The sequence below is a fragment of the Populus trichocarpa genome, chromosome 14, assembly GCF_000002775.5.
Source record: "Populus trichocarpa isolate Nisqually-1 chromosome 14, P.trichocarpa_v4.1, whole genome shotgun sequence".
Classification (NCBI taxonomy): domain Eukaryota; kingdom Viridiplantae; phylum Streptophyta; class Magnoliopsida; order Malpighiales; family Salicaceae; genus Populus; species Populus trichocarpa.
Genome location: NC_037298.2, coordinates 13,295,899 through 13,317,684, shown reverse-complemented (window position 1 = coordinate 13,317,684; position 21,786 = coordinate 13,295,899). Strand labels below are relative to the sequence as shown.

At 37.5% G+C, this 21,786-nt stretch overlaps 2 protein-coding genes across 2 annotated transcripts; one reads left to right on the top strand and one right to left on the bottom strand.

The window, feature by feature from the left end:
• The first annotated feature begins 14,405 nt into the window (after positions 1-14,405).
• LOC18105378 (protein FAR1-RELATED SEQUENCE 2) lies at positions 14,406-18,729 on the top strand. The gene is made up of 3 exons (XM_024585586.2): positions 14,406-14,567; positions 15,097-15,563; positions 18,418-18,729. The coding sequence occupies exons 1-3, from the start codon at positions 14,552-14,554 to the stop codon at positions 18,598-18,600; spliced, it is 666 nt and encodes a 221-aa protein (XP_024441354.1). The 5' UTR covers positions 14,406-14,551; the 3' UTR covers positions 18,601-18,729.
• Positions 18,730-19,426: 697 nt separating this feature from the next.
• Positions 19,427-20,544, bottom strand: LOC7469375 (uncharacterized). Its single transcript, XM_002320531.4, has 2 exons — positions 20,268-20,544; positions 19,427-20,174 (listed from the first exon to the last, which is right to left on the bottom strand). The coding sequence occupies exons 1-2, from the start codon at positions 20,273-20,275 to the stop codon at positions 19,517-19,519; spliced, it is 666 nt and encodes a 221-aa protein (XP_002320567.2). The 5' UTR covers positions 20,276-20,544; the 3' UTR covers positions 19,427-19,516.
• Between the last annotated feature and the right edge of the window lie 1,242 nt (positions 20,545-21,786).

Genomic DNA, 21,786 nt, shown 5'->3' with positions numbered 1-21,786 from the left:
TAGTTTATGCCTCAAATCACACTTCTAATATTTTCCTTTTTCAGTGATAATTTCATCACTTGGCAATTCACATAACAACTTTTCACCTTGAATACACATACATTCAGTAATTTCACATTTCACATCAAAATATATTAAATCATGGAATTTAACTAGGAAGCATAAGTGTGAAACACCTACCTGCAATAGAAGCTCTACTCGTGCTCCCCTGCTGCTGCTGTTGCACCACGTCTGTGGTCCCTCCTGCAAATCACAGGTTTATCTCATAAATTTTCTTACTCAAGGATATGTTTTATAATAACCATATCAACAACCAATAAGTCTTTCTTTCAGTCATTTCTTAGTACTTTATGTTTTTCTCATCTCACTCATGATTACTGTCGTTCTTTGTCCAATCCTAGTTATCATTCCTTTCTTTATATTTGGACTTTCACTGTCCAACTGTTACTGCCTCGTTTTTGAACTGTTACTGTCTGACCTCTCCTCAGATTTTTAACTATATCTGGAGTTATAGAACTCCGATTCAAGCGAAATTTGTGGCGTTGGAAAGGTAAGACATGAGGCTACAAGTTCTATGTTTTGGGAAGAACCTACTTCTGCCTCTAAGGTAGTAAAAATCGCTCATTAACAAACGCTTGGACTGTTACTGTCCAACTGTTACTGTCCATTTTTGAACTGTTACTGTCTGACCTCTCCTCAGATTTTTAACTATATCTGGAGTTATAGAACTCCGATTCAAGCGAAATTTATGGAGTTGGAAAGGTAAGACATGAGGCTACAAGTTCTATGTTTTGGGAAGAACCTAGTTCTGCCTCTAAGGTAGTCAAAATCGCTCATTAACAAACGCTTGGACTGTTACTGTCCAACTGTTACTGTCCATTTTTGAACTCTTACTGTCTGACCTCTCCTTAGATTTTTAACTATATCTGGAGTTATAGAACTCCAATTCAAGCGAAATTTATGGCGTTGGAAAGGTAAGACATGAGGCTACAAGTTCTATATTTTGGGAAGAACCTAGTTCTGCCTCTAAGGTAGTCAAAATCGCTCATTAATAAACATCCAAAACTACAATTTCTATGAAGGAACTTGATCCTAATTCCTTCATTCTCCTACCCAAAATCTCTTTGAAGGTCAAGAGACGAAACTGTCCAGATTCATCAACCTTTCCATTTACACACAACACATGAAGTTCTTTACTTTAACAACTCTTACTTTTTCCTCAATTCAAGTCTAAGAACTCAATATATAAATTAACATCCAGGCATCAATTCATAATCGACTTGAAATGACTCATAAGACCAGGTTTAGAATATCTTACCTGATGCGAATCAAGGCTTCGAACCCTCATTTTCTTTCTAATGACAGCCGACCCTCCCCTCTTCTCTTCTTATTCAATTTTTTCTTGTTAATCCCTTTCCCACCAGGGTTTATTTTACCTATAACCCTCAATCTGGGATGGGTTCTTGAAATTTTAGTGTTTCTCTCTTAACTTCTAAAGATAGATATAAAAACTCCCTCTTTTCTTTCTTTACGTAGCTGCAGATCTGTTTTTAGTGAGAATAGGAGTATTTATGCTCTATAATTATTCTTATTTGCATTTAGGCCCCATTTTCTTTAAGTGTACTGGTTCTTACCCCCACTTCTTTTTAGTTTAGTTTATTTTCTTTAATTTAATCCAGCCTTGGTTTTTCTCGGGATTTACAATCTCCCCTCCTAATAAAAATTTCGTCCTCGAAATTCAAGTTACGTACCTATGTCGGAGAATAAGTGCGGAAACTTTTCCTTCATCTCGGATTCTCTTTCCCATGTTTCTTCTTCTATTTGAGAGCTTCTCCACAATACTCTCACCAAGGGAACTCTTTTATTCCTCAACAATTTCTCATCTCGATCTAAGATCTTGACGGGCTTAGTTTTCATGGTTAGATCCCCTTTAATCTTCATAGGAACTTGTGGCAATACCCGTGAGGGGTCTATCTTGGCCTTTCGTAGCAATGATACATGGAACACATTGTGAATCTTATCCAAATATACAGGCAATTCTAATCGATATGCAACTGGCCCGATTCTTTCTTTAATCTCAAAAGGGCCAATATATCTCGGGGCTAATTTCCCTTTTACTCCAAATCGAATGATGCCTTTCCAAGGAGCCACCTTCAAAAATACTTTATCCCCTACTTGGAATTCCAACGGCCTTCTTCGGCGATCTGCGTAATTTTTTTGTCTATCCTGGGCTTCCTTCATTCTCTTTTTGATCACCTTCACCTTGTCAGTTGTCAGTTGCACCATCTCAGGTCCCAAAAGCTTCCTTTCTCCTACTTCTTCCCAACAAATTGGGGTACGACATTTCCTCCCATACAATGCTTCATATGGAGCCATACCAATAGTAGTTTGATGGCTATTATTATAAGCAAACTCCACCAATGGCAGGAGATCCTCCTAATTCCCTCCAAACTCCAGCACACATGACCTCAAGAGATCCTCAAGAGTTTGGATGGTCCTTTCAGATTGACCATCCGTCTGAGGATGAAATGCCGTGCTCAGATTCAACTTTGTCCCCATTGCCCTTTGTAAGCTAGGCCATAATCTTGATGTGAACCTTGGATCCCGATCCGATATAATTGAAACCGGCACTCTGTGAAGTCTGATTACTTCATTTACATACAATTTTGCCAACTTATCCACCGAATCAGTCTTCTTCATTGGCAAAAACAAAGCAGATTTTGTTAGTCGATCCACGACCACCCATATGGCATCATTCCCCTTCTTTCCCCTGGGTAATCCCGTCACAAAATCCATAGAAATATCCTCCCATTTCCATTCTGGAATTGATAATGACTGTAATTCCCCTGCAGGTTTCTGGTGTTCTATCTTTACTTGTTGACAGATCCCACAATTCGACACAAATTCTGCTATTTCCCTCTTCATATTTGGCCACCAGTAGTTTTCCTTTAAATCCCTATACATCTTTGTACTCCCAGGATGAGTAGCAAATCGAGATTCATGAGCTTCTCTTAATACTTCATCTTTCAAAATCTTATCCTCAGGCAAATAAATTCGCCTACCCATAGCTATTAGCCCATCGGATAACAATTGAAATGATGTCTTTATACCCTTGTTTACCCTCTCCTTGATCTCTTTTACTTTCCCATCTGCTTGTTGAGCCACCAAGACCCTGTCTCGAAGCACAGATCGGATCTTTAACTGAGCTAACAGTGATCCTTCGGGCCCTACACTTAGCCGCAAGCCCATTTTCTTTAATTCCACTATACTTTCTTGTTCCTTAAGCTCCATATCATTCATCACTGTTTTTCCCTTCCTCCTCAAGGCATCGGCTACTACATTAGCCTTACCAGGATGGTAATCAATAACACAATCGTAATCTTTTATTAACTCTACCCATCTTCTCTGCCGCATGTTTAACTCCTTCTGTGACATCAAATACTTCAAACTTTTATGGTCTGTAAAGATTTGAACTTGTGTCCCATATAAATAATGTCTTCATACTCTCAAGGCAAACACCACCGCTGCAAGTTCTAGGTCATGAACCGGGTAATTCACCTCATGCGACTTTAACTGTCTTGATGCATAAGCAATGACACGCCCATTTTACATCAATACACATCCCATACCCCTTTTTGAGGCATCACTATATACCACAAACCCTTCTGTCCCTGATGGAAAGGCCAACACAGGAGCAGAAGTGAGTCTCTCCTTCAGTTCTTGAAAGCTTGCTTCACACTCTTCCAACCAAACAAACCGGACTTCCTTGCGGGTCAGCTTAGTTAAAGGTGATGCTATGGTGGAGAATCCTTCAATAAACCTTCGGTAATATCCAGCAAGACCCAAGAAACTCCGGATTTCTGTCACGTTGGTAGGCCTTTTCCATTTTAACACGGCCTCAACCTTTCTTGGATCTATAAATATTCCTTCTGCGGATATTACATGGCCCAAAAATACCACTTCATCGAGCCAGAACTCACACTTATCCAGCTTTGCATATAATTGATTTTCCCTTAAAGTCTGTAGCACAACCCTTAGATGTTATTCATGCTCCAAATGAGAGTTTGAATACACCAAAATATCGTCAATAAATACAACCACATATTGGTCCAGGTAATGCCGAAACACCCGATTCATCAAGTCCATAAACATGGCTGGAGCATTTGTTAACCCAAATGGCATCACCGAAAACTCGTAATGCCCATAACGGGTTCGGAAGGTAGTCTTTTGTATGTCTTGTTCCTTGATTCTCAACTGGTGATATCCAGATCTCAGATCTATCTTAGAAAATACCCTATCACCCTTCAACTGATCAAACAAGTCATCTATTCGTGGGAGTGGGTACCTGTTCTTCACCGTCACTTTATTCAATTGACGATAATCAATGCACAAACGAAGGGTGCCATCCTTCTTCTTTACAAACAATACCGGAGCTCCCCAGGGTGAGTTACTAGGCCGGATGAAGCCTTTATCTAACAATTCCTGAAGCTGGACCTTCAGTTCCGCCAATTCCATAGGTGTCATCCTATAAGGAGACTGGGCTATAGGAGAAACTCCTGGAATAGTTTCTATGGAAACTTCAATTTCTCTAACTGGAGGTAATCCAGGCAACTCTTCTGGGAATACATCTTGAAACTCCCTCACAACAGGAATACTAGCCAAACCTATGCTACCCTTTTCCAGCTCTCTTACATGGGCTAACCAAGCAGAATAACCTTTCCTCAGTAATTTTCTAGCCACCAAGACTGAGATTACACAACTTGGAATTACCTTTCTTTCCCCTTTAAACACTACTCTTTTATCACCTATTCCTTGGATTGTCACCGTCTTGGTGAAACAATCCACTTGTGCCTTATGTTTACTTAACCAATCCATGCCCAGAATCACATCAAAATCATATAACTCTAACGGCATAAGATCTGCCCTCAACTCTAATCCTCCAATATATAGTTTTACCCCTCTATAAATATCATCAATATGTATATTCTCTCCCAAAGGTGTACTAACCGTCACCCCTACTCCCAAGTTACTAGATAACACATGCAAGTTATTCACAATTCTATAAGATACAAAGGAATGACTAGCTCCAGGATCAATTAAAACATAAACTTGCATTGTATCTAACTGTAAAGTACCTGCCACCACATCAGGTACAACTCTCACATCCTCGTAGGTCATGTGATATACCCGACCCTGAGTCCTCCCCTCCTGATTTCTGGGCCTCCCGCGTGTAGCACTCGTGCCTGACTGGGTAGGCCTGATGGGACGATTGACTGTCACCGATTGCTGTTGGCTCTGAACCTCAATCCTCTGACCATGGGCTCCCTCGGTAGTTCTACGAGGACAATCCTTCTTTCGGTGACTCGTGTCCCCACAATAGTAACAACCTCTTCCTACATGCGGGCACTCTCTCCATCGATGCCCCTCACTTTTACAGATATAACATCTCCCCGGCATCGCAGAGCAATCTCCCGGGTGTCGCTGCTCACACCTTTGACAAAACAGATATACTGGTCCCTTTTGCTCTGTAGACCCTCCAGTAGTTTTGACTCCCTGTCTAGACTGTCCTCCCCAAGCTCCTCTTCCACTGACTTGTCTAGATCCTCCTGAGCTCCCTCCTGGGGTGAAACTCCCACCCCTTCTCTGGAACTGTCCTGATGATGGCCTGCTCTTCCCCTTCTTTGGGAGAGGAGGTCTCCCAGTTATAAACTCAAAATCTCTCCTCTTAGCTCCTATTGCCTGACTCTGCTCGACCACTGGCTTCAGGGTATCCTTTATTACCCTCTCCATACCCTGAGCAGCACGTACCAATTCCCGTACCGACTGAAACTGCATGGCTATCAATATCATCCTTAATTCCCGCCTCAGTCCATCACGGAACCTCTCCACCTTGTGGCGCTTTGTGGGAAGGTAAGTGGAGGCAAAAACTGCTAAATCCTGAAATCTCCTCTCATACTCCAGCACTGTCAAATCTCCCTGCTTCAATTCCAAGAACTCCTGTTCTTTCTCCCTCTTATGCTCCCAAGAATAGTACCTCTCCTCAAACTCTTCATGAAAATCCCTCCATCTCAATACCTCCCCTGATCTCCTTTCTCTAATGGTCTCCCACCAAGAGTGGGCACCTTCAACCAATAGCTGAGTCACACAATCCACCCGTAGCTCCTCTGGCACCTGCATCTGATTTATAACTCTTTCCACTTTCCTCAGCCAATGCCCAGCAACCTCAGCATCCTCTTCACCCTGATAAGTCATACAACCCATCTCTCTCATACCCTTCACCCATTGCACTATGGTGACTATTCCCCCTGATCTAGGAGTCGTATTGGAGGCCCCTGCTACCATTCCTGCTGCCACAGCTCTCACTATATGTTCCATAAAAGTAGGATCTGAAAATAGGTTTGATTCAGCTACCGGTGCCGCTGGTGGAGGTATATTATCTCCCCCCTGTCTGTCTGATCCCTCGGGCATGGATACATCTGCCTGACGGAACGATGAATCATCTCGAAGTCTCACTGACTCGCCCCCTTCTGAGTACACTGATGCTGCAGGTATATGAGAGGAGGTGTCTGCCAAGGGATCCCAGTCTGGATCACTTTCATTACGAATACTTTGGCCACTTCCCCGAATTGGGGATGGATCAGTCCTGGCTCCTTGCCTTGTTCTCACCATCCTGAAACACATTCCAAAACCATATAATCATTCCTATCCCCGGAATAGCAACCTGAGCTCTGATACCAAAATGTAACATCCCCCATTTCTGGGATAAAACCACAATCTCATGTCAATAGAAAAACAGACTAGTTAATTTTTTTTATATATATACATATTCATGGTCTTCGTATTAACATCTACCAGAATTTCGACAGAGTCCCCCCTATACCGGAAGGTCCCAAGTTACCGACATGTAACCTGTTTACACTTCTAACAGTTCGCATCTCATAACTTAATTCCCGACCCAATCATCCTGGGTTTCAATTCCATAATTATACTCACACCTATCAACCATAATATTTATGATATGCATTATATAACAAAAATATCATTATGGATGGATAATTTAAATAAATATAAATACATAGACATGAAATATGGTTATATAAACTACAACGTTAAATTCATCCAATCAAGTTTAAACATTTATTATACAAATTAAGTTATACAACCATTTTCATGTTTACAAAATACAAGGGTATACTCCCTAGGACCTAGACTTCAAAAAAGAAACATAAGCTAGGATTCTACTCCTGTCGTGCATGCGATGATCCTGAAACAAAATACATATTATTGCCAGGTGAAATATTTCCATAAATATAACAATATGAATATCTAATAATTTCAACAGGGTAACATGCATTCATATTTCATTTACTTCTCCCTTCTAGTTTTTTTTTTATTTAAAAATCTCTTCCTTATTCAAACTATTAATAACCGTTCCCTCTGCCACTATCAACCTTCATTCCAGACTTTATAAGATCAACGTGATTACTTTTGCTTATCACATTACCGATACCAATTTCACTGGTATTGTCATCACCACCCCATAGGAGTCGATATAAGGCGATCCCTTTACCCGGAATCCTAACATACACTAAATGTATGCTGGCCATTCCATGGTGATCCCCTTACCCGGGATCCTAACATACACTGAATGTATGTTTGCCAATACGTGGAGATCCCCTTACCCGGGATCCTAACATACACTAAATGTATGTTAGTCCATTCGTGACGATCCCATTACCCGGGATCCTAACATACACTAAATGTATGCTAGACAATACATGGTGATCCCCTTACCCGGGATCCTAACATACACTCAATGTATGCTAGTTTATGCCTCAAATCACACTTCTAATATTTTCCTTTTTCAGTGATAATTTCATCACTTGGCAATTCACATAAAAACTTTTCACCTTGAATACACATACATTCAGTAATTTCACATTTCACATCAAAATATATTAAATCATGGAATTTAACTAGGAAGCATAGGTGTGAAACACCTACCTGCAATAGAAGCTCTACTCGTGCTCCCCTGCTGCTGCTGTTGCACCACGTCTGTGGTCCCTCCTGCATATCACAGGTTTATCTCATAAATTTTCTTACTCAAGGATATGTTTTATAATAACCATATCAACAACCAATAAGTCTTTCTTTCAGTCATTTCTTAGTACTTTATGTTTTTCTCATCTCACTCATGATTACTGTCGTTCTTTGTCCAATCCTAGTTATCATTCCTTTCTTTATATTTGGACTTTCACTGTCCAACTGTTACTGCCTCGTTTTTGAACTGTTACTGTCTGACCTCTCCTCAGATTTTTAACTATATCTGGAGTTATAGAACTCCGATTCAAGCGAAATTTGTGGCGTTGGAAAGGTAAGACATGAGGCTACAAGTTCTATGTTTTGGGAAGAACCTACTTCTGCCTCTAAGGTAGTAAAAATCGCTCATTAACAAATGCTTGGACTGTTACTGTCCAACTGTTACTGTCCATTTTTGAACTGTTACTGTCTGACCTCTCCTCAGATTTTTAACTATATCTGGAGTTATAGAACTCCGATTCAAGCGAAATTTATGGCGTTGGAAAGGTAAGACATGAGGCTACAAGTTCTATGTTTTGGGAAGAACCTAGTTCTGCCTCTAAGGTAGCCAAAATCGCTCATTAACAAACGCTTGGACTGTTACTGTCCAACTGTTACTGTTCATTTTTGAACTGTTACTGTCTGACCTCTCCTCAGATTTTTAACTATATCTAGAGTTATAGAACTCCGATTCAAGCGATATTTGTGGCGTTGGAAAGGTAAGACATGAGGCTACAAGTTCTATGTTTTGGGAAGAACCTAGTTCTGCCTCTAAGGTAGTCAAAATTGCTCATTAACAAACGCTTGGACTGTTACTGTCCAACTGTTACTGTCCATTTTTGAACTCTTACTGTCTGACCTCTCCTCAGATGTTTAACTATATCTGGAGTTATAGAACTCCGATTCAAGTGAAATTTATGGTGTTGGAAAGGTAAAATATGAGGCTACAAGTTCTATGTTTTGGGAAGAACCTAGTTCTGCCTCTAAGGTAGTCAAAATCACTCATTAACAAACACTTGGACTGTTACTGTCCAACTGTTACTGTCCATTTTTGAACTGTTACTGTCTGACCTCTCCTCAGATGTTTAACTATATCTGGAGTTATAGAACTCCGATTCAAGCGAAATTTATGGCGTTGGAAAGGTAAGACATGAGGCTACAAGTTCTATGTTTTGGGAAGAACCTAGTTCTGCCTCTAAGGTAGTCAAAATCGCTCATTAACAAACACTTGGACTGTTACTGTCCAACTGTTACTCTCCATTTTTGAACTCTTACTGTCTGATCTCTCCTCAGATTTTTAACTATATCTGGAGTTATAGAACTCCGATTCAAGTGAAATTTATGGCGTTGGAAAGGTAAGACATGAGGCTACAAGTTCTATGTTTTGGGAAGAACTTAGTTCTGCCTCTAAGGTAGTCAAAATCGCTCATTAATAAACATCCAAAACTACAATTTCTATGAAGGAACTTGATCCTAATTCCTTCATTCTCCTACCCAAAATCTCTTTGAAGGTCAAGAGACAAAACTGTCCAGATTCATTAACCTTTCCATTTACACACAACACATGAAGTTCTTTACTTTAACAACTCTTACTTTTTCCTCAATTCAAGTCTAAGAACTCAATATATAAATTAACATACAGGCATCAATTCATAATCGACTTGAAATGACTCATAAGACCAGGTTTAGAATATCTTACCTGATGCGAATCAAGGCTTCGAACCCTCTTTTTCTTTCTAATGACAGCCGACCCTCCCCTCTTCTCTTCTTATTCAATTTTTTCTTGTTAATCCCTTTCCCACCAGAGTTTATTTTACCTATAACCCTCAATCTGGGATGGGTTCTTGAAATTTTGGTGTTTCTCTCTTAACTTCTAAAGATAGATATAAAAACTCCCTCTTTTCTTTCTTTACGTAGCTGCAGATCTGTTTTTGGTGAGAATAGGAGTATTTATGCTCTATAATTATTCTTATTTGCATTTAGGCCCCATTTTCTTTAAGTGTATTGGTTCTTACCCCCACTTCTTTTTAGTTTAGTTTATTTTCTTTAATTTAATCCAGCCTTGGTTTTTCTAGGGATTTACACTATTCCTTATGCTCTACAACAAAATGGTGTAGTAGAAAAGAGGAATATAACCTTACTTGACATGGTTAGGTCAATGATGGCGCAAGATAACTTACCAATTTCCTTTTGGGGAGATGAATTGTTGACTACTGCTTACATACTTAATCGTGTGCCCTCTAAACTGTCTCATCCACCCCATATGAACTATGTAATGGCGTCAAACCTAATCTAGATTATTTCCATCCATGGGGGTGTGCAGTTTATATTCACAATACTTCTCATGAATATGGGAAACTTGGTCCTAAGGGGAAGAAGTGCATCTTTATACGATATTCTGAACATTCCAAAGGATTTGAATTTATTGGTGAGAAAACTGATGGAAGAGTGACAAAGATTAAATAGTGTGATGATGTATTCTTATAAAAGGTTTTTTCAATGACAGGTGAGGTTGAAAAAGATTTTCAATTATATGAAATGGAAAATCTAGATTATGGCGCAACAAACCTTTCAGTAGAGGACTTAGATGAAACTTTTAATCCTCCTAGAAATAGTGGGAGTGATATTTTATCTATTCCTACTCTCATGGAGTAAGATCATGAGTAATCTCAACCTCGAAGAAGCATTCGTGAACCAATTCCTCGTCATCGATTTGAGATTGAGAGGGAAGCGTTCATGATTGCTCCATAAGATGATAAAGAACCTAAAACATTTAGTCATACTCTATCTGGTCCTAAAGCAAGTGAATGGATTAAAGCTATGAAAGAAGAAATGGAGTCAATGAAAATTAATCAAGTTTGGGACTTGGTTGATTTACCGTCATGACGAAGATCCATTATAAATAAATAGGTTCTTAAAATTAAACGTAAGACAGATAGGTCAATAGAACATTATAAGGCTCAACTAGTAGCAAAAGACTACACTAAAAAAGAGGGAATTGATTATGAAGACACATTCTCACCAGTTGTGAGGATTACTTCAGTTCGTCTCATTTTAGCTATAGTCGCATATATGGACCTAGAGTAATACCAATTGGATGTTAGAACTGCGTTTCTTAATGGAGAACTAAATGAGGAGATCTATATAGATCAACCTTTAGGATTTAAGACTAAAGGACAGGAGCGCAAAGTTTGCAACCTTAAAAGATCCATATATGGTCTTAAGCAAGCCTCTAGACAGTAGAATGTCAAGTTTCATCAAGCTATATTTAAAGATGGTTTTATAATGATGGAAGAAGATCATTGCGTGTATTTAAAACATTCTAATAATAGTTTTATAATATTGACCTTATATGTTGACGACATCTTAATAGCTAGAAATAACAAAGAAATGATTGATACTACTAAAAGGTGGTTATCATCAAACTTTGACATGAAAGACATGAGTGAGGCTAGCTATGTTCTTGGTGTGAAAATCATAAGAGATCGCGCTAAAAGGCTTTTAGGTTTAACTCAAGAGACTTACATCAAAAAGATGTTAGAGCGTTATCACATGCAAGATAGCAAACCAATGGACACCCCTGTTGATAAAAGTTTGAGCCTAAGTTGTGATATGTGTCCCAAGACTCTAGAAGAAAAGAAGAAAATGTCCAGAATACCTTATGCTAGTGTTATCGGTAGTTTGATGTATGCAATGATGTGCACACGTCCCGATATATGTTATGCTGTTGGATTGGTTAACCGATATCAATCAAACCCTGGTCAGAAACACTAGATGACAGTCAAAAGAATTCTACGATATCTGAAAGGATCTTCAAATTACATGCCATGTTACCAAGAAAAGAAAGACTTACGATTGATTGGTTTCTCTGATGCTGATTAGAAAGGAGATGTCGACCAATCCAGATCAACTTCAGGATGTGCTTTCTTGCTTAATGATAGTGCAATACTATGGAGGAGCAAGAAACAATCCTACATAGCTTTATTTACCATAGAGGCTGAGTATGTAGCTTGTTCCGTAGCAACACAAGATACCGTTTGGTTAAAAAATTTCCTGTATCAATTGAAAATTGTTAAATCAGCATCAGACCCAATGACAATTTACTATGATAACACTGTTGTAATAGCTGTGGCCAAAGATCCAAAATACCATGGAAAGACCAAACACATCAAGATGAGATATCACTACATTAGAGAAGCAATTACTGAACAAGATGTGATCCTAAAACACATTTATACAAATTTTATGGTTGTAGATCCACTCACAAAACCAATATCAAGGGATGCATTTGTTAGACATGTGAGATCCCTTGGCCTATGTAGAATGTAATTAGTAATATAATTAGTTTTAAGGATCGTACGAAAGCTTACAATGATTGAGTAAAGAATAAATGTCATTAGAATATCATTTTATTCATTATTTATTTTATGGATTATATTGAGTATCGTATAGTACAATTTGTTGAAGTATGTCGATAGACTTAGATTGACTCACTCACATGAGCAATCACCTCTAGCACTTGTAAGGTGAGTAGAGATGAGACTATTTGAGTTTTAACGCTTAATAAGCGACTTGGGCGCAGTGGGAGCAATTTTAACTCAAAATGATTATTGAAAAGTCACCTTGGCTGGGACCAAGATGAGATTCTTAAATAAAAGAATCGGCATGAATGAATTCCTACCATTCATGTGTCTATTATGATTGAAGTCGAGCATGAAATTATTCATCTGCCACTAATGAAAAATGAACAAATGAGAATTTCTGATTTGAAGTCTATGTTTTTAGCAACAAGACTAAAACTCGTATATTGAATTTTCTCCAACAAGAAGAGCAACGACATACACTCTTTGTCTTAAGAAAATAAAAGAGTAAGCTCCACTATAACATGTGTTTCATACTACATGTGCTAGCGACCATTACAGGAATAAAGAATGGATCCATGCTTCTTTATTATATGAGTCCTGAAGATCATATCTAAGATCTCAAAATCTTACCCTTTGTGACTTTTGATTATATCATGAGTTGATGTATTAATGATATCTACTTTAGGAGTATATCCTATAGTCATTGAATGATTCGACTTAAATGAATACTATTAGGAAAGTGAGTTAATTCAGATCTGATTGATATGAGAGTGAAAGAAAAAGTAATTTTAGTTCAACACATGTTACTTGTATTCACTAGTCGGGATCACATCACTTGAATAGATTTGATATGATTTAGAATACTTGTAATTGTAAGGATGGATTGAGTATGAAATTCTTGAGGGATTGAATTATATTCAGTCATGTGTAACTAAAAATGCTCGGGGTATATATTAGTACACTTTAAGAAATAATTAATTATGAGGTTGATGTCTCCTATATGGTGTGTATTAGGTTTATATATTGGAGCTCCTTTCACTGTGTGTTTCAGGTCGCACAGTCCGTTTGTCAAGTATGAAATTCTTGTGCAAGTTTGAACTATAATGTATTAGAGAGATTCGTCCTTCATGGGAGAGTGAGAGATGTTGGTTATTGGGTTAGGCCTTGTCCGTCCATAATGGATAGGCCTGGTCCAAGTTATTAGAGGAGTGTAACCGCCTCCTCTAATCATATATAAAGGGACATAACCCATATGAAAAATAGTTTTTCATTTGTTGAATAATCATTCATTCTTTCTTTTCTCTCATCTTGAACTCTATGCATTACTTTGACAAGATTTACGAAGACGTTCGTACTGTGAAATATCACTTTGGTTCTAGTAATTGAAGTGACACTGAAGTAATTGATCTAGGAATAATAAAGCGAATTCTCACAAGTAAGTTTTCCTTTCCAATCTACACGTCTTCATCCTTCCCTTCAATTCATGACTAAGACCGCCACCGAGAACACCAACCCATTCTCCCTCATAATTAAAGACCATTAACCGCGATCTCCACATCGAAACCAGCCACGGTAGCCACAGAACCAGTAGCTATAATCCCCTCCACACCATCAGCTTACAAATGACCAAAACTCTTCCTCACCTTCGCTCCCTCACAACCCACAACTATTCTCTCCACGACTAGATTGACCATCATGGTTTAACCATCAACCGACAAACCATGAAAAAGAAAAAAGTAGATAAAAAAAGGAAGAAATAAATTGATTGTGTGTTTGTGGTTTTTTTTTCCTTGTTTTGTGTTTTGTAGGTGAATGTGAATCTTAAATCTTTTCAAAAATACTATTAAAAGACAAATTAAAAAATTTAAATCTTTTTAAAATCACTTTTAAAAAGCACAAACCAATGAGCTTCCAGTTAATAATAATAATAAAAAAGTAAAAAAAAAAAACTGTAGAGAAACCACCCAATAAAAAAAGAAAAGAAAAGAAAGCCACCCTGTGTCTCTGGTCTTGAGACCCTCAAACCCAACCAACCAGGGTAAAGCACCGCACTCCCCTCCTATCTCTATTCCCATTCCATTCCATACTGCAAGCATTGGACTTGGATTATGTCTCAATCACAAAGTGAGTTTTCTTTCCCAATTCTTGAATTAATTTATTATTTACACGTTCCCATTCTTCTTCTTCTTCTTGTTTTTACCCTTCGTTTGTTATTGTTGATTCTGTATATTTGGTGTGTTCAATATGGTGATGTTGAAGCTTCAATCATTAACACAAAAAAGGTTTTTTTAGGTTGGGTGCCATTTTATGCTTACATCTCCTATTTGATGTATGTAAAGTACAAAACCTAGAAACCTTCTGTTTCTTTTGATTTGTATGTTTTGGGAATTAATATATTTGAAAAAACCAGTTCTTTTAGTAGCTGTACAACAAAATGGGCTTCATAAAATTACTTAAACTATATAATTTCGAGCATTTGGACTGAAATAACATGATGGGACACAAGTGGGTTTCTTGGATCAAATTCTGCAATGAGCAGTACACTGTTATCAAGAAAAAGCCTCGATAAAACGGTTTTCTTCTTGCATAGTCAATGTTTTTGTTTTGCATTGTTGCAACTGAACTAATCAAGTATGTATGGTGTTGTCTACAGTGGATGAAAACGCTTCTGCTTCTATGAGTGAAGATGGAGACATGGATCAAATTGTGGAGAGTTCTAATGGTAAAGAGTTGGCAATTAGTGAAGCAAGTTCTGATATGGAACCATGTGTAGGCATGGAGTTTGAGTCTGAAGAGGCTGCCAAGGTGTTCTATGATGCATATGCTACGCATGTGGGATTTATCATGCGCGTTGATGCATTTCGACGATCAATGCGTGATGGGAAGGTTGTTTGGCGTCGACTTGTTTGCAATAAAGAAGGATTTCGTAAGTTAAGACCTAGAAGAAGTGAAAACAGGAAACCTCGAGCAGTCACAAGAGAAGGGTGTAAGGCAATGATAGTTGTGAAGAAAGAGAAAGCAGGAAAATGGGTTGTAACAAGATTTGTAAAGGAGCACAATCATCCCTTGGTACCTACACCCGCTAATGGTCGTCGGACTGTGCTTTTATCTCAAACACCGGTGAGTGCAGCAATAGAAAAGTCTCCCTTTTCTTTTTCTTTTAAGAAAAAAGTATTAACTGCCTATTTATATCTCTATTTACCATGTTTCCACTTGTTAGTCACCTAGCTGTAATTTCTGGGTTATTCACTAGCATTGATGCTCATTATGTTGATCTATCAGTAGATTCTGTTGTCAGTTATTGTGCTCGAATGTTGAATTGGTTATAAGTTTCAATCATCTCATAAGCTGATGGGTAGCTTACTAGCTTTTTAGATCATTTGAGGCTTTTCCTCGGAGTGTCATGGACAAAGTAAAGCTCAACTGTTGTGACAGTTTAAATAGTTGCTTGCTACATGGACCATTACTATATCTTTCCTTGCTTCAAAGTTTTTGTCTGTTTTTATTGTTTTCCTGGTCTATTGGTGAAGTTCATTATCAATCATTTTACCTCTTACAAAGCATCAAGCTTGTCAGAACATGTTGCCTGCCTACACTAGATAACAAGTGCTCTAGTGTTCCTTCTTGCAATATTAGTTTTTGTAAGTTGGATTACTGCAAGATGAGATTATGATTATTTTTCCTCAAGTCTATGGAGCTGTTAAGCACAAGACATACAATAAATTGTGCTATATTTAGAATACAGCTTATATCTTTTCCAGAAGCTACTTGACTTCAGGAAGGGTTGTACAAAAATTCTAAAACAAGTCTTCTTGCAATGGAGATGGGTTTTATTCAGATTAGTTTTTCGTGCCCTTGCAATAAGTCCTGCCTTGTTCCTGCTAGTTGAGATAGTCCATAAACCACCGAATGAAGATAATCTTGTTTATGTCAATCCCAAAATTTGGAGCGTCCAAGTCAGTTGTTAAGTATCATAGACTGGATGGCCTGCAATAGTGAGCCAGCAACTGGAGGACAAAAAGTAAGCCTGGTCAGAGGGAACAAAGGCAACCCATCTTACTTCCTGAAGCACAATGTCCATTTCTTATTTGGATTGCATGATAACCTCGTTGAGTGGTAGAGAGACAAACCACATTCAGGAAGGGTTTCCCGAGATTCCTACATGTCTTTTTGAGGCAAATCTACATTTTATTACTCACTACAGTTAGTAGAATTGTCTTCCAACCACAGGAATGTTCAAACTTCAAATTGATGTTGTCGAGTGCAATAACTTGTCAAGTGAGACTTTGATAACAGGTAATCAAGACAAAATGAGTTGATACCACATGCTTTGCTTGTTCACTAAGGGTGGTTTGGAAGGTGAAGGTTATTGTGAAAGCAGCAAGCTGCAAAGTGTAAAGTAGGCACCTTTTTTTTGGGTTGTGCATATTCCCTGACTCCTTGCCATGAGAACCTAATCAAGGTGTTCTCCTGTCATTCCAACACATGGTGCTGCATGGGTAGCACCATGGCGTGAACCTGTCTTTGTGCACACAGTGCTGTTCTGTGCTGTATCTTTGATGATAGAGATATCAATCTTTTGCTTCCTTCTTCGCTTGAAGACACCAGCCTGTGATATCCAGGCCGTTTCTTTTGTTTTGGATGGGGTGCAATACTGGTCAATGGTTATCTATGTTTATGTCTGTGAAGACTAACTTTTGCTTAACTGAACAAGCTCAAAACCTTTTGTAATCATGATTACTAGTTGACTCAGTGCTATCTGGAAGTTCCCTGTTCCGTCCAAAATATAGGTCCGTTCCAGCAAAAAATAAAGGATGAGTGACTGTTAATAAGAAAGATGTTCTTTCTTTTTTTTTTTAATTGAAAAAAGCTTCAAATTCAGAAAATAGAGCTGTTAAATTATGAGCAATTTATGACATTAGAGGAAGGCGGTACTTGTATAATGACCAAAACTGTTGGCCTTCTGGTTCTCTTTTGTACCACTACAACAGTTAGAGGACACTTTTGTCATTTTGTGGAAGTTGGCGGTCTTTGTTCAGGTCATTTTTGTTCGAGCCTTTTTCTGCTTCCCAATGACTAGCAGTGCTATGTGCCATTACCTTTTTTTCAAATAACAAATTTATAGGCCTTCTTACATTAAATGAAGGATTTTGTGAACTTTTGGATGAAAGACTTTGTAAAGCAATCTTACTTTATTCAAAATGGAAGATTCTGTTAGGCAGTCTCACCAGCCATGCCTGAGTTTCATTTGTGTGAGATTATGGGATGTGAAATGTGAGTGAAGTCATTAAATTTTGACTCCAGTGAACAAATTTGTTTCTTTGAGATGGTTATCATCTCAAATCTGAAGCGTGCAGTTCATTCTCTGACTGAATCAAGGGATTTCAGAGTCATGAACAATTTCCAGATAGCACCAAAAGAGTGAAACTTCAACTCAGGGATACATGTATTTGTAAAATACTGCATTGAGGCTAATTCCTCCTATAGCCAAGAAGTTGGGAACCCTTTGGGCTTTGGGTGTTTATTGTGTATAAAATTGCATTAAGTAGTTCTCAGGATATTATTGTGCTTCTTATATTGTTATGAAAGATTTGCTCCGGTTCACTCTATAAGCTAATAAATGACATTAGATTGATTTTGGGCCATAGTAACAAACATGTATAAACGAATCTCAAGTCCATCCTTATTGCTTTGCCCTGCCCTAAAATAGGAAATCTATAGAGGTTTTGGAATCTGATATGAAAACTTCAGCTCCTAGATCGGTTATATACAGAATCCTCTTTCAATGTCCAACCTCAACCTCGAAGATGATGATGTGATTATTTTGTTTAGATCTCTATACCTTTAATTCTCGATGCCAATCTAACATGCATTCAGTCTCGTGAGAGGTGAAGATAGAGGCTTCAACCATTTCTACAATAATCTTGTTAGTATTTTCTATTTACCATGCAGTTATTTCTTATGTATTCTGTAGGATGAGAAAGATGTAAAGATTCGAGAATTGACCGCTGAGCTACAACGAGAGCGAAAGCGATCTGCAGCTTATCAAGAACAGCTTGATATGGTTTTGAGAGATATGGAGGAGCATTCCAATCACTTATCAAGAAACATTGATGACATAGTTCAAAGTGTAAAAGAAATCGAATCAAGGAGGTAGCTTCTGTTGGTCTTGTTTGATATTCTAGTTGGCTTGTCTCTATACAATTTCTTTGAGATGCTGTTTCCTTTTCTCCAAAATGTAGTCTGAATCTGTAGTTTCAGCTGAAATGTCCTTTACTTCATATCAGTCTGGCCTTTTCTTCTTTTTCTCACCAAGAGACCTATATCCCACCATTTCTTATCATTTGAGACACATCTATGGAGCAGAGTCAGGTGTGAACTCAGAAATTCTGAAAATAGCTTAGATTCTTTGTTTACTATTCTTGCCAAGAGATCTCCAGAAGAAGAATCTGATACAATCTCTCCATGCCAATACAAGTCCTTGACAGTCTGATCTCTTTAAACCATGCCACATGTAGTTCATACAATTCTTCCGTCTCACAACAGGATTTAGGAAACCATTGTTCTATTGTTTGAACTTTCAGTCTTAGCCTGTTTTTCAGAAATACACAAGCCTCTAAGCTGCTAATTTCTCGACTCTTAAAAGTCTTTTTGATTTTCCTATAGATGGATAAAAGGAAACATCGCAATATACAGAAGTTCCTGTATGGCAATTGAAAGTTAATAGTTGCCTCCCTATTTTTGCATCAAGAATTCTAGCATTTGAGAGGACTTGAACTTTGAACTACTCCTGAAAACTTTTAATCTAGAGGTATTCCTCGAAAACCTTAATGCGTAGGCTAACTAGTTTTCCAAGGAGATGTTTTCTAACCGCGTGGAAGAGGACAGCACGCCGCCACAAGGGAAGCCTCATGGACAAGTGAAATTGAATCGGAAAGTCAAAATAATTATACCAGTCTTGCTCCAAATATCTACGAGACGAGTAAAATAAACACCACCCTTTTACAGGTTTTCGTTGCGCTTCGAGATTAAAAATACTGGACAGCAACTTTTTTTTTTCACACTGGAAACTCTTACACCCAACTCTGAGATCCCTTATCATTTGAGCTAACCTGATTTGGGAACCGGAACATGATATAATATATAGTGAACAACATTGATGGCAAATAAATAAGCACCCCAATAAACACAATCACAGAGAGCGTAGCCACTGCAGTGACAGAATAATAGCTCCCACAGGACAGCTTCCCCACCTTTATCTGTACAACATCGGCCATTGAAAGTGTCAAGAGCACAATCCCAGTAGTTGACGCCATCACTGAGGATAAGAAGGCAACGCCCCTGGCCCATCCAAAAAACCTGTGTCCTTCGAATTTATGAGGGCGAAAAAGGTTGAGAAAAACCTTGAGTGATTTGGCTATCAGGCTAGATAAGAGGAAGCAAGCAAAAGATATAACTTCAAAGACAACAAGTCTCTTTGCCACCTCTGGACCCGCGTCACATTCTCGTCGATTTTCAAGGCTATACTGGTTGCGAGAAGCCACGGATAACCCCACGAACACAGCTATCGTGAAGAGTGAGTTGACATTAACGAGGTCATCCAGCGCCTTCTTGAAGATTTCTTTATCGTTAACTTCAGCTTTTTTGGCCACACCAATTAGCTGGTCTAGTTTCTCCAGAACCTTTTCATCTATATTCAGCCGTTTTGCTTGGCACTCCTTCTCCTGCTCCCTGAAAGGACAACAAAAGCAATCAAACACGCAGGTAAATCTGATCAGTCCCAACAAAACACTGAGTGAAGACACGAAACAGCTAATATTTTACCCGCTCATGATCAGATTCTTTACTTCTTCTGTCGCAGCTCTCTCTGTCTGTGTTGGGTAAAGAACTTGAATCAGGCGAGGCTATATTGCAGTTTACACTTGCAGGTTAGGAAGGGACTTCCTAACTATCTCCTTCGTTGAATTCCTGTAAATACTGGTAGTTGGACCTGTGAAAATCACTGTGCTGAGAAGATATTTTCAACCAAGAAAGAAGCATCAACTTCAATAATTGATTCTAACCACTTGTGGAACATTAGTATTGTTCAGATCATTAATGTGTATGGCCAGGTGGTAGTTACGATGCAAATTCCGAAAGCAAAAGTAATTGATGACTCATCTTCCATATGCAAAGGTGACCCCATGATTTAAAGAAAGACCTATATTGTTTTTGTTAAAATAATATTAATGAAAAAGCTGGAATTATACTCAGAAAATTATCTTATTTTAATAGAATTTAAATTATTATTTTTATTAAAAAAATAATTTTATTTCCATATAATTTTGAAAAGTTTTATGATGTAATATCAAATATTTTAATTTATATTTATTTTTTAATTTATATTTATTTAGTATTAACCACTCTTTTAAACATACATTAATGTATATGATTTTTTATTTATTTTATTAAACATGAAAATTAATTTTTTAATTTACAATTAAAAGTTTTTATGATTTTAGAAAATACATTAGCATTGCATATATATTTTTATTTTGGGTTCAATTTTTTTTTTCATGCAACTTGTAGCCGAACGTGGGAAAATGACTTGTATGTTATAAGAATTTATTAGATCTATTTTCCCCCTTTATTTCATTAAGCTAGTGACGTTGAATTTTATAATTCATTAAATAATAATTTGAATGTAATAATTTCTAAATTATGCATAATATTGCACTTGTAAAAAAAAAATAATCTTAATTATTATTAAAAGTAAAGATCTATTTTCGAATATGTTATTTCCATATTGTAGTTTTTGATATTTTAATGAAATTTCATTCTATCACAAAAAATAAACCCTTTCTATCTTAAAATGTCACAATTAAGTTCGCCAACAAAGGTGCATGCTGGGCTAATCAATATAATTCAAATTGTCTCCGATGCTTAGTTTTATTTAATATTTTAAAACTCGACCGGTTAACTCGTGACTCAAGATAGATAAGAGTTTATATTAGGTCAAGTTTTCATTAAGAGGAGAATTAATGTGTTGTGATTCGGTCAAAAACCTTGATTAAACCGAGACTTAGCTAATATGAGAAAAACCAAATCAAAACCCGTTGATTTTTTTTTAAAAAAAACTAATGTCATTTTTACTTTTATATAAAATAAAAAAAATTAGATTGATTTGGGTTTACCCGATTTAACCCACTAGACTCGTAACTCGAGACTTAAGTGTGTGTTCGATAATGTGATGCATTGTGCTTTTCAAAAATATTTTTTAATTAAACATGCATCAAAATAATTTTATTTTATTTTTTATTTTTAATATTAATACATCAAAACCATAAAAAAACATATGAAAAAC